Here is a 12,856-nt window from a genome sequence, read left to right as displayed (position 1 = left end):
TATACACCTTGTCCTTACTTCAGAGCTCCTTGGCCTTGGGGAGGAGCCCTGGGAGTTCTTTGCCTTGGGGACTTTGGTAGTCTTCTTTTCAAGAGCACTGACCCTCAGCCCACACTTCCCCCTCCCCCCTAACCCACTTGTTCTTTGTAGGCATTTGTGGAGTCTGGCCGACCTGGACTACCAGGACAGCAGGGTGAGGGCTTTGGGGCTCACAGTATCTTTGGGGGTTTGGGGCTCTGGCAGGAGATGGTATCAGGATAGTAATGTCAGACTGGTTAGGAAAAAGGAAGTTGTGGAACTTGACTCTGCTAGCTCTGAGTATCTTGTTCCTGAGTACCTCTTAGCTAAGCCGTGCCTGCAACCATACCCTACTTCTAGTAGTGCACACATCTGGCATGACGGCTGTCCAGGGAGTCTAACTAGGGGCACTGATGCTGGGGGTGACCACCCAAGATTTCTCAGAATGGATGCAGGAACAGTCCTACCCATCAGTAAGGGTATAGCGCAGTGGCATCCCCTCCCCCAACATACAGCTTTGATCTCCTCCACCTCACACACACCATTGCTCTCCCACCCCTATCCACCCGCAGCCTTTCTGGTCCAGGCCCACCATGTGCACACAACAGCTAGGGCTGGGGACATTGGTGGGAGGGGCTTTCCCTGATCGCTTTGGGGTTTCTCCCTCCAGGTGTGCAGGGGCCTTCAGGACCAAAGGGTGACAAAGGAGAGGTGGGCCCACCTGGGCCACCAGGTGAGCATGTTCTACACTGTCAAGGCTGAGAGTTGTTGGGTATAGCCAGCTCCAGAGTTGGGCACCAGAGCCCTTGGGGTGCTAGACAGCCACTATACTATGGTTGCTATCCAAGCCTCTGGAAGGACAAAGCACTTTCTCAGCTTACCAAGTCTTGATTAGAGCTGGATTTAGGGATACCAGTCAGCCTTTCAGCTTGGGGCTAGGGCCTGGGGCGGGGTGGAGTGGGGACTGCAGGGAGGAGTGGCTCAGTGGAATGTTCCTGTCACTCTGGTAGGTACAAGCAGGGCTGCTCTTCCCAGTGAGCAGAGGGCATTCCCTGCCAGCTCCCATGTTGGTCTGACCAACCTCTAACAAGACGATCTAGGAAAGCAGGATAAGAGTTGAGAAGTCTCAGCTGGGTGTCGGTGGCGTGCACACCTTTAATCCCAGCACTCGGGAGGCAGAGGCAGGAGGATCCGAGTTCGAGGCCAGCCTGGTCTACAGAGGGAGTTCCAGGACAGCCAGGGCTACACAGAGATACTGTGTCTTGAAAAATCAAACCAACCAACCAAACACACAAAGCTGGCGCCACTCCCCGTGGCCCTCAAAAGTGTTAGCATGCCTGTGCTAGTGGGATCCTTCCTGCCAAAGCAAAGTAGAACTAAGCTGGAGCTAACAGCACTCGCTCTGTGTGGCATTATAAGGAAGACATAGACACTTGAACAAAGAACCAGCCAGAGAGAGAAAGAGAGACAGAGACAGAGAGAGAGGAGAAGATCAGGTACCCAGGCCTCCTGGGAAGTAGTTACCAGGCTGGGATCAAGACTTAGAGAGTTACCATGTCCCAGACCTAAAAAGGAAAGAGTCATCTCAGAGAAGAGGGTTGTCTGGGTGAATCTCGGGATGAGAGTTCAGAGTACTAGGGAACATGACCTGGTGAGATGGCAAGGGTAAGCTGTGAGGGGCCAGCTCAGCACCTAGCCAGTGGAAAGCCAGAAAGAGAGAAGCTCCCTAGGGAAGGATAGGACAGTCACCCGGCACGCTTGTCACTGGAGAGTCAAAGAGAAAACGGCAGTCGAGGGCAAAATCGCTCTGTTTCCAAAGCTAAGAAAAGATTTGCCGTGCTTCCCACAGTCAAAAGGTGCAGAAAGAAGTGAGTAAAATCAGAAGTCCCTGGCTGTTTCAGGGCATCAGAGGGAGGGGGGACTCTGATGTTCCACATTAGAATTCATGCAGGATTCTCAGGATGACTCTGCCCAAAGATGGGGTAGCCTGAGCATCAGGCGGCTCGGTGCCCGGTGCAAGCCTCCAGGGAGAGACAAGCAGTTCCAGAAAAGGCTGGGAGGTGGGAAACAGCTGACCGACCCAGCAGGAAGAATCCAGGCTGCACAGCCACAGGCCCAGACTTTCTGGAGCATCTCTCTGATGTTTAGCTAGGGTCAAGGGTGCAGCTGAACTTGGCAAGACCGAGAATGTGCAGCTGGATGCCTGATAAAAGATAAATAACAAGAATACAGAAGAAAGCTGGATGCAAATCAGGATGAGGGGGAAGAAACTCAGAGCAGGGGCAACAGAATAAATAGAAGACAGAATAGATTTAAACCCAGGTTTTCAGTGGCTGAGCATAGGTGCACTTCTGTTGACAGCCGGGATGGGAGGGGGCTGGCTGCCCAGAGAGACAAAGGGAGACCACACCCTTAGGTCAGGCAAGCTAGAGGGTGGAGATGGAGGGAATTGTCCTGGGAGAAGGGAGCTAGTGATGGCCAGCAAGGTGTGCCACAGACAAATGTGTCTGTGACCAAGGGCATCTTGGGAAATATGACTGGGAATAGAAAAGCGCTCATCTTGATCAAACTCTGTCTGGAAGGACAATCCAGGACCTGAACTCACTTGTCTACAATAGCAGAGCCTCAGGATACAGAGAAAAATGGACAGAAAAAAAGGCTGTTGTCTTAGTTAGGGTTTTACTGCTATGAACAGGCACCATGACACAACTCTTATAAGGACAACATTTAATTGGGGCTGGCTTACAAGTTCAGAGGTTCAGTCCATTATCATCAAGGCAGCAACATGGCATCATCTAGGCAGGCATGGTACAGGAGGACCTGAGGGTTCTACATCTTCATCTGAAGGCTGCTAGTGGAAGACTAGCTTCCAGGCAGCTAGAATGAGGGTCTTATAGCCCACACCCACAGTGACACACCTACTCTAGCAAGGCCACACCTACTCCAACAAGGCCACACCTAATAGTGCCACTCCCTGGGCCAAGCATATATAAACCATCACAGCTGTTATTTGAGAAATGGAACCTGGAGACAGAAGAGTTCAGCAGCCACCAATGCTTGTCCACATTACCTCTGGCCACGAGCCAACCACAGGGACCAGTCCCTGCAGGCGGAAGCAAGTTCTGCAGGCTTAGTGGGAGGCAGTCTTATGAATGTAGAGGAGGAACCCGTGGGGAGTGAGCATCTGCCTTGGGGGCCTGGTCCAGGCAGCTTGCAAGTCAGAGGAGAAACAAAAGACCCCTAAGGCATCCTGGGATGATGATGCTGATGAAGCCTGAATAGCTGTGTCCTCCAAGCTCCCAATGGGCTGGGTCAGTGTGATACCTCGCTCAGAGGTCATAGGGTCCATTAGGCCATGACCTAGCTCTACAGAGGTCCTAGGATAGGTCCTGCTAGTGACAGCTGTCACCTCCGATCCCGGGTAACACTCCTGTAAGATGCCTGGGCAATGGGGGTTATGAATCACTGCTCAGGACCATCTTACATAGTGGCAAGAGGCCACCAGACAGTAATTCCACAAAGCAAGGACTCTGAAGAGGGCAGCAACAGGCAAAAGTGACCCAAGGTTGCTATTCCTGAAAGAATGAGTTAACCCTTTGTTCACAGAACTACAGGCCTTAAATGGAATGTTTCTGTGCCTTCCGCCCAAGGTACTAGAAACCACACATCACATTTGATGAGAACAAGAAGGTGTTCTGGAGACAGAAATAAATGGAGTTATGTTTTATTTATGTATGAAGTAACAAAGATCAAAAAAGTTCAAGTTACTTCTCTCAAGTGTCCAAAACATCTCCTCCTCTCTGTAAACAAAGCATCAACAAACAGGAAATGGCTCAGAGGAGGAGTCCTGGGTCCTGCTGAGGCCTTACGCCTGAGGGCCCAGGACCAGGCTTCTTGAAGCAAGGAGCCTAAGGCAGGAAGGCAGTTTACACAGCAGGTCTCTAATGCACACCCCCCATGAGGATCTGTGGGTGACTGTCAGAATGATGGAGCGCATCTCTCCAGGCCCCTGGATGGAGAGCGATCAGAAAAGCCATTGGTCAGTCATGAACATTTACAAATGCAATTCTGAAACAAAACAAAACAAAACACCATGACCAAAAACACTGAAACAACAACAAAAATCCATTAACCAGGAGTAAATTTAAGAAAATGTGTGGTCCTTACACAAATCAAGGAAGGCAGGCGGGGTGGAGAGGGGAGTACAAGCTGTGTAGTTAGTACAGTCTGCTGCTGTCTCAGTACGATCCTAACCTACCTCCCCCACCCCCACCCCCACCCCACCCCAACCCTCTGCAGGGCAATTCCCCATTGACCTCTTCCACCTGGAAGCGGAAATGAAGGTAGGTGAGGTTGTTGATCAAGTTGGGGGAACGCAGATGTCTTCATTGGGTGGCTGGTGTCCAGCCAGGTGCCTTTGTCCCCGCTGACAAGTGTCTAATGACGCTGAGCCAAGAAACCACTTTCTTCCTTCTCCCATGAGGAACACTGGCCTTTTGGTAGTGTCCTGCCATCTGGACACTCCCTGCCCTCCCTTGCCAGTCTGGGTGAAGCTGATGCAGTAGGAGGTGGGAGCGGAGCTGGATCTGGGCGGGGGCAGGGAAAGCATTAAGGACCAAGGAGGTGCCCATGACTCATGGGGTCAGAGCCAACCTATAATCCTCATCTGGCTCCGATAACCATTTTAGGGGGACAAGGGAGACCGAGGGGATGCTGGACAGAAAGGAGAGAGGGGAGAACCTGGGGCTCCTGGTGGTGGATTCTTCAGCTCAAGTGTACCTGGCCCCCCCGGCCCACCTGGATACCCTGGAATTCCGGTAAGCCTGAACCCCCTCCCCCCCACAGGCTTCCTGTAGGTGTCCACACCCTGTGAACTTGGGCACAGACAAGGGACATTGGTTGTATACCTTGAAAGGCTCAGACCAAACCCTGCAAGCTCGGCTGCTAATAACATGGGGATGTTATTAGTTTCTCCGTGGGCATGAGTCTGGGTGAGCACACGGGCAGGCTAGCCTCGGTTGTGCCTCATGGTTGTTCTTTTGCTGCCGTCCCTAGCTTTGAGCAGCATTGAGCAGACCCCGGGGGTAGGGCATCATATCTGTCATGAGAACTCAAAAGGAACCATGGACCTAGCTTCTGACTGGTACACTGGGAAGCTTTGGGGCTGTTCCTTTGTCCTGGGACCATATCTCCAGCAAAAAGGGGCCCTATGGTAGGCAGGGCTTATATAGGCCTCAAAGGCTACTTCCAGCTCTGGGGATATGAGCAGATAGTCCCAGTACAATGAATGGCTTCTCTGTTGTTCCTAGGGTCCAAAGGGAGAGAGCATCCGGGGGCCACCTGGCCCTCCTGGCCCGCAGGGACCTCCTGGCATTGGCTATGAGGGTCGCCAGGGTCCCCCAGGACCTCCGGGACCTCCAGGACCTCCCTCCTTCCCTGGCCCTCACAGACAGAGTAAGAATGTGGAGCGTGGGTCTGGGTCCCTGAGGGCTACTCATGTGGTCGGGAGTTCTCAACTTGATTTCTCTTGTAGCTGTCAGTGTTCCTGGTCCTCCGGGCCCACCTGGTCCTCCAGGTCCCCCAGGAGCCATGGGTGCCTCTGCTGGGGTAAGTGTCCAGTTAGCTAAGGTCTGACAATCTGGAGTAGGGGTGGGGAGGCAGGTGACATGTCAGGAAGTTGTCGCCATCAGTCCGCTGGGTGCAGCGATTGGTGTCTGTGGAACCATGGGCTCCCCAAGGTACTTCTAGAACCTTCACTCCTCTTGGGGACAGCCTGACAAAGGATACCTACCCAGAGTCACTTTCTGGCCTCTGAAATCTTGGGAGCTCTGGATGCTCTGGACAGTGGGTCTCATATTGGACTTTGGGTTGGGGCTTCCAGCAGGTGAGGATCTGGGCCACATACCAGACCATGCTGGACAAGATCCGGGAGGTGCCGGAGGGCTGGCTCATCTTTGTGGCCGAGAGGGAAGAGCTCTATGTACGCGTTAGAAATGGCTTCCGGAAGGTGCTGGTGAGTTCTCAGGAGACCCTCTCCCCTCTGATATTTATAACGGGATGGAAGGATTTCTTTAAATCTTCTAAAGAATAAAAACTTTCAAGAATAGTAAGCGGGAGCCAGGCATGGTGGCGTGTGCCTTTAATCCCAGCACTCGGGAGGCAGAGGTAGGAGGATTTCTGAGTTCGAGGCCAGCCTGATCTACAGAGTGAGTTCCAGGACAGCCAGGGCTACACAGAGAAACCCTGTCTCGAAAAACCAAAAAAAAAAAACAAAAACAAAACAAACAAACAAAAAAAGAATAGTAAGCGTGTTCCTCTGCTTACTGTTAGAGTTAGCAATAAATGAACATTCTATTACTTATTTGATTGCTGAGACCAAAGACCCAGCATGAGGGGCCTGAGGCACCTTAAGGGAGGACTGGTTTCCTTGGGCTCATGGTTTGAGGTACAGCCCATTGTGGTGAAGAAGGTATAGTGGCAGAGATGTCAGGCAACTGGTGACATCATCTCTGCTGTCAGGAAGATGAATGGCCCCAAGATTCAAACCTTTAGCCCTGGGGGAAGAGGTCAGATTCCACTTACAGCAACATAGCATGAGGTAGGATCCTAACCCAAGCCCCCAGGTGACTCATGGTGATGTCCTTGAGCTATCCTGTAAGGGGATTTAATGTGATGAAGTATTAGGCCTCATCTTGGTGCCTGATGGCCTCTGGATGCATGTAGGTTACCTATGCTTCGTATCCTAGTGCTACGCTATATAAACACCACGGTGGGGATGGCCACATGGGTCAGTGGGTAGAGACATGCGCCACACAAACTTGCCAACGTGAGTTTGATTTCCAGAACTCACAAAAGGTGGAAGGAGAGAACCAGTTCTGCCAAGTTGTCTTCCAACCTCCACATGTACACCATAGCATGTGTACATATATATTATGCATGCATGTGTATGTATATAATATGTACATATTATATATATATACACACACAATAACAATAAATAAATACCACGATGATGAGTAATCTAGGATGCCTGAAGATGAATGAGCTTCTAGGTGCCAGCTTTTGGGTTCTGGGCCTATGGGCCTGGCAGGCCTATCCTGCAGTTCCTTCCCATCTGGCTGAGAAGAGTCTATGGTATCAACTCTCGGTCTAACCAGTACCCACTGTTCACTTGGAACCAAACAGTGGGGCACAGTCACATCCCTGTTTGGACAGGCCTCTTCCAGGGGGAGGGGCTGTGGGAAGAGGGTGACAGAGGAGAGGCCCTGGCCTCGAAGCATGCTGGAGTAACCCTTGCTGTTGCCTTTCAGCTGGAGGCCCGGACAGCCCTCCCGAGAGGCACGGTAAGGAGGATTTTTTTTTTCCCTCCGTTCAGCTGTTAGAAGGTAGCACGGGCCACGGAGCACAGGAAGGCCAGGCCTTGAGTCTGTGCCTCTGGATTCGCATCGTTACTTGGCAGTCACTCCAGGAAGCAACTGTGTGTCGCTGGCAGTTGATGTTAGGTCCCGGCAGTGCAAAGAATCAGCTACTATACCTTTATTTAATGAGTGGATTTACGAAGTACACAGCAAGCCAAAGTCAAAGAATAATTGCCAGCCGATAGATTAAAAAACAAAGCATCATCAAACTGAGTACTCAAAACACTCAGCAGAAACTGATGGCTGGGAGGCAGGGACCCTTTAAGGCAGCCAGATGGAGTTCCCAAGAGAGTTGTGGGCAGAGAGAGGCCCTTGGGTGAGGCCTCCAAGTAAAACAGAAAACAGCAACCAATAGAAATGCCATCACTAAACTAGGCACTCAGAGCTTCCAGCAGAAACTGACTGGGGAAGTCGGGGCACCGGCTGGAGTTCCCGATTGAGCTTTCTCCCCGTGGCCGAGCTTCCCACGGCCGACCCTCCAGCTTCTCTCTCCCACCGTGGGTGCATTTATTCCTGGAAATGTTGACCTCTAGCTGTGCTCAAGGGCACTGCGTTTCACTTTTGGCCTGTTTTGGTATTCTCTTTCCTCCACTCCACAGTGAGTGGGGCCATCTCCAGACAAGGGACCTTTGTCTTCGTTAGGGTTTTACTTGCTGTGAACAGACATCATGACCAAGCTAGTTCTTATAAAGGGCAGCATTTAATTGGGCTGGCTTACAGGTTCAGAGATTCAGTCCATTATCATTAAGATGAGAGCATGGCAATGTCCAGGCAGGCATGGGGCTGGAGGAGCTGAGAGTTCTACATCTTATTCCAAAGGCAGCTAGGAGAAGACTGGCTTCCAGGCAGCTAGGACGAGGTTCTTAATGCCCATGGCCATAGTGAGACACCTACTCTAACAAGGCCACACCTACTCCAATAATGCCATTCCCTGGGTCAAGCATAGAGAGCACTGAGTGCTCTTCCAGAGGTCCTGAGTTCAATTCCCAGCAACCACATGGTGGCTCACAACCATCTGTAATGGGATCTGATGCCCTCTTCTGGTGTGTTAGAAGACAGCTACAGTGTACTCATATACATTAAATAAATATTTCTTTTAAAATAAGAAAAACCATCACAGACCTTGGAGGTTACTCTGGGATAAATATGCTTGGGTGTGAAATAGGAGGCAGGGGGCAGCCCCAGAGCCAACCTCTCAGTGAGCTCAAATGACTTGTGACAGCTGACTAATACAAGGTAGGGACTTAGCTTGACCAGCACCCAGGAGCCCTGAGGAGGCTGTGGGTGAGACAAAACTGTCTTCCAGGCTCCTACCTGGCTCAAGCCTGTACCCCAGAACTCAGGGTACAGCTTTCTTCTTACTACCTCAGGCCCAGCCTGGTCCTGCCTAAGAGCACAGAATAAAGTGAGGAAGGGGATATCTCAAGTAAGGAGCTACTCCAGGCATTGTGTGTGTCCATTCTTAGGGCAATGAGGTGGCTGCTTTGCAGCCCCCATTGGTCCAGCTTCATGAGGGCAGTCCATACACCCGGAGGGAGTACTCCTATTCCACGGCACGACCCTGGCGAGCAGATGACATCCTGGCCAACCCACCGCGCCTGCCAGACCGCCAGCCTTACCCCGGAGTTCCACATCACCACAGTTCCTATGTGCACCTGCCGCCAGCCCGCCCCACCCTCTCACTTGCTCATACTCATCAGGACTTTCAGCCAGTGGTAAGTGTCCAGGGTTTAGGGCTGTTTCCATCCAACTCTGGTCCTGGCAGGACAGAGGGAAGCACCCCAGAGCTGCCAGCGGGGGAGTATTTTGGATAGGGATCTATAGGTAAGTTTCTGACTGATAAAGGTTGCTCATCATTTAGGCCTTATCTCTGGTGACTTAGTGGTTATCAATGAAATTAAGCACGCAGGAGCCAGTCTCTGCTAGTCTGTAATACAGCAGATAAGTGGGCAGTGGGCTGTGTACCTGCTGTGCCTCTGTCCTACGGAGGGTGGGGCAGCCAGGGATGGAGAGTACCTACTCTACAGCCAGGGTGGAACAGCCTGAGCTGGCCCCTGTCTCTGCTCACAGGAAAAGGGATATCAGGGGCTATCTTGGGGGTCTGCTGGGATCACCGTGCCTGAGACTCTTCTTTGATGCTCTAGGCTAAGAGAGCCCAGGACAGGGTTGCTTGAAGGTTGTCACTAAAGTGACTGGTCTCATCCCTCCGTGGACTCTGCCTATGTGCGCTTTGCTGTGGGTGTGTAGGCCACAGACTAGAGGTTTTCTTGCGACGCTGCTTATGATGTGACCATTCATGACCTTTCCGGCAGCTCCACCTGGTGGCACTGAACACCCCCCTGTCTGGAGGCATGCGTGGTATCCGTGGAGCAGATTTCCAGTGCTTCCAGCAAGCCCGAGCCGTGGGGCTGTCGGGCACCTTCCGGGCTTTCCTGTCCTCTAGGCTGCAGGATCTCTATAGCATCGTGCGCCGTGCTGACCGGGGGTCTGTGCCCATCGTCAACCTGAAGGTAGGTGAAACCTGTCCTGAAGGTTCTGGAAGGCCAAAAGTCTGTCTCCATTTGTACCCAGGCCTTGGTCTCCAATGTGAATTCACAGCAGGGCTAACCATTCCCCTAATATTCCTTACAAAGCCCCTCGGATCCCTGCCCCTCCCAGGGCCCTGGCTCCTCTCCATGGGCCTTTCTAATGGTTCCTGTGCTACTGACCATATAGCCCAAAGTGGCATGGAGTCATTTATTTGTGCCACCTAGCCTGGCCCTTCCGCCATGGGACCCATCACGTGACTCTATTCTTGGATCTTTCCTATAAAGAGAGCTGGGATTCTCAGGGCTTACAGACCCCACAGTCTCAGGCTTGTAAGGGTACCTGTGGGTTTCACTCACTGTGATAGGCCCTACCTTGGAGAAGGGACTCTCTATGCTTCAGCCCCATGTGTTCCTTGGTGTCTTGTAATCTCCCTGACGGTCATTCCTCTGACCTGATGTGATGAGTGACTGATGCCCCTGCTGTGTTTCTTGTAGGACGAGGTGCTATCTCCCAGCTGGGACTCCCTGTTTTCTGGCTCCCAGGGTCAACTGCAACCCGGGGCCCGCATCTTTTCTTTTGACGGCAGAGATGTCCTGAGACACCCAGCCTGGTAGGTTCCCCCCAGCATTAGGAGATGTGATCAAGACCTCAATCTCTAGACTGACACAGTCTGCACATAAAATCATAGAACCTAGAACATGGAAATACATGATCATGGTATGTCTAAGCAATGAGGTTGTGGGTACCCTCAAAGCCATAGCAGATTATGTCATCACCTGTGACTACTCAGCTATACTGCTCAGCCATGTAAATGCCACCGAAAAGTACTGATCCTGGAAGGCAGCTCTCCAGCATAGCCCTTGGTCACAGAAGGCACCTGAACTGTTGACCAACAGCTGGACTGTCATCAGAATGGTGTTGTACCCACGTCTCTGCACCTGGCAGCCAAGACACCTGCTTCAATGACCCTGCTCTCTGAAGGGTGACTTGGGGAGCTAGACACATGTGTCTAGTGCAGTATTTGAGTCCTGTCCATCTGCTTTTCCCAGGAGGCACCCGCGAGGGCCCTCCTGGCCCCTACACGAGCTGAATGGCTAAGTCCCAGTAGCAGAGCTCACTCTTAGCATGTATCAAGGAAGGCTTCCGGAAAGCCAGCCCTGAGGTCCTTTGGCCCAGGCTGCACCCCTAACACCCTCTTCCTCTGCAAGGCTACACATCTGAGAGGTGGACCTAAGTCCTGTAGGTCACAGGGGCCTTTTCCTGTCTCATTGCCCTGCTGTTTCCAAAGACAGCGGCTGGCCTCCGTCTTCTCGGCCTTAGTGGTGTCCAGGTAGCTGACAGTCTGTATACCTTGCAGGCCGCAGAAGAGCGTATGGCACGGCTCGGACCCCAGTGGGCGGAGGCTGATGGAGAGTTACTGTGAGACATGGCGAACTGAAACTACTGGGGCTACAGGTCAGGCCTCCTCCCTGCTGTCAGGCAGGCTCCTGGAACAGAAAGCTGCGAGCTGCCACAACAGCTACATCGTCCTGTGCATTGAGAATAGCTTCATGACCTCTTTCTCCAAATAGGGCCTCTGCCAGCTAGGGTGGCAGACAGAGGCCATGCAGAACTTTGACACAGCGCAGGGAGCATTCAGTCAGCACCCAGGGCTCTGGCTGGGATACAATCCTGTATAGTTCCCATTTTTATGTAATCCTCAAGAAATAAAAGGAAGCCAAAGAGTATATTTTTCTAAAACATTTACAACAGACTTCCTGCCCTTCCTCTCCCACTTGAACTGGCCAGTCTGTGTCACAGTCCCTTCTTCCTCCGTGCTTGGTAGAGCTTCCTGGCGAAGTCGGACCACAGCTAGGTCTCCACCGGAGGCGATGCCCTACAGTTGCTGCCTCAGACCTGCAGACTCTATCTAGCCTGGGATCTTTCTGTGCAGATCGTTCATACAACAGTCACATGCCATGTGCTGGGGACAGCACAGGGCAGGCAGTCCAAGGCTCCCTTCTCACCGCCCAGTGGCTGTGCCAGGCATATAGGCGGGCACCTGCTCATCCAGGTGGTAACTGGGTCTACTCATCCTTGAGCAGTGGGAACCAGCTCTCCTGACTGCCCCACTCTCCTGCAGCCACACTCCCTGCCAGGGGAGGTTCCCAAGCTCAGTAACTCACTGTGACCCCAGATCTGACCCCCCCTCCCGTCACCATGGGCATAGGCCAGGAATGTGGCCAGACTTAGCCTGCGTGCTCATTTTTCCGAGGGCCAGACGTGACATGGGGCCCATCCTCAGGTTTGTCTCTCAGACTGGCCTCTCTGGCGACCCCTGAGATCCTGTTCAGAGAACCCAACCCCAACCAAGCCCAAGCTGGACATCAGCTTGAAGTCCAGAAATCTCACAGCAGCCACATGAAGCACTTGTCCTATGAAGGGACTTGTGTGCCCAGGGTCACAAGTGGCCAATCAAAGCCACTGTGCCTGCCTCAGGCTCTGCTGTCCAAGGATTGGGACAATCCAGTGGGTCTGGTTCTGTGACAATGTGTGCTATGATGCCATTTCAAAGAGGCACCAAATAAAAATGACATTTTATACCAACGCTTGGTTTATAAGCTGCCTTCCCTGTTACAAAAAGGACGAATCACCTGTGATGAGACCTGGGAGCCTCCGTTCCTGTACTTGCTAAGGGAGCTCAGATGAGCATGGATATAGTCGTGTGTACATGGATACCGGCCTGTGTGCACACACATGAACAGGCAGATACACGTGTATGAGTACACTGATGTACATGGTCAGGTGGGTATATCCACTGTTTTGGATGGATACAGACTGCACATGGGACCATTCATGTGTGTGTGCACAGGTGTACAGTGGCATGCATGAATGTGTGGTATACAGAAGCA

At 52.2% G+C, this 12,856-nt stretch overlaps 1 protein-coding gene across 6 annotated transcripts in view; it reads left to right on the top strand.

The window, feature by feature from the left end:
* Col18a1 (collagen, type XVIII, alpha 1) overlaps nucleotides 1-12,552 on the top strand; it is a 114,353-nt gene extending 101,801 nt beyond the window's left edge. For 2 of the 6 annotated variants that reach the window (XM_006513174.3, XM_006513176.3), the window contains exons 30-41: nucleotides 151-193; nucleotides 689-751; nucleotides 4,318-4,361; nucleotides 4,707-4,835; nucleotides 5,328-5,472; nucleotides 5,552-5,625; nucleotides 5,903-6,031; nucleotides 7,329-7,361; nucleotides 8,903-9,151; nucleotides 9,749-9,946; nucleotides 10,460-10,575; nucleotides 11,323-12,552. In XM_006513174.3, the coding sequence (XP_006513237.1) occupies nucleotides 151-193; nucleotides 689-751; nucleotides 4,318-4,361; nucleotides 4,707-4,835; nucleotides 5,328-5,472; nucleotides 5,552-5,625; nucleotides 5,903-6,031; nucleotides 7,329-7,361; nucleotides 8,903-9,151; nucleotides 9,749-9,946; nucleotides 10,460-10,575; nucleotides 11,323-11,536 (1,437 nt within the window). In that variant the 3' untranslated portion in view covers nucleotides 11,537-12,552. Of the gene's footprint in view, nucleotides 1-150; nucleotides 194-688; nucleotides 752-4,317; nucleotides 4,362-4,706; nucleotides 4,836-5,327; nucleotides 5,473-5,551; nucleotides 5,626-5,899; nucleotides 6,032-7,328; nucleotides 7,362-8,902; nucleotides 9,152-9,748; nucleotides 9,947-10,459; nucleotides 10,576-11,322 lie in introns of all 6 variants that reach the window. The other 4 variants (XM_006513173.4, XM_011243346.3, NM_009929.3 and 1 more) reach the window with 2 other exon arrangements.
* The last annotated feature ends 304 nt before the right edge of the window (nucleotides 12,553-12,856 follow it).

This window comes from Mus musculus, chromosome 10, assembly GCF_000001635.26.
Source record: "Mus musculus strain C57BL/6J chromosome 10, GRCm38.p6 C57BL/6J".
NCBI lineage: Eukaryota > Metazoa > Chordata > Mammalia > Rodentia > Muridae > Mus > Mus musculus.
Note: the sequence above shows the minus strand (reverse complement) of the source record. Positions and strands in the feature narration are given on the sequence as shown.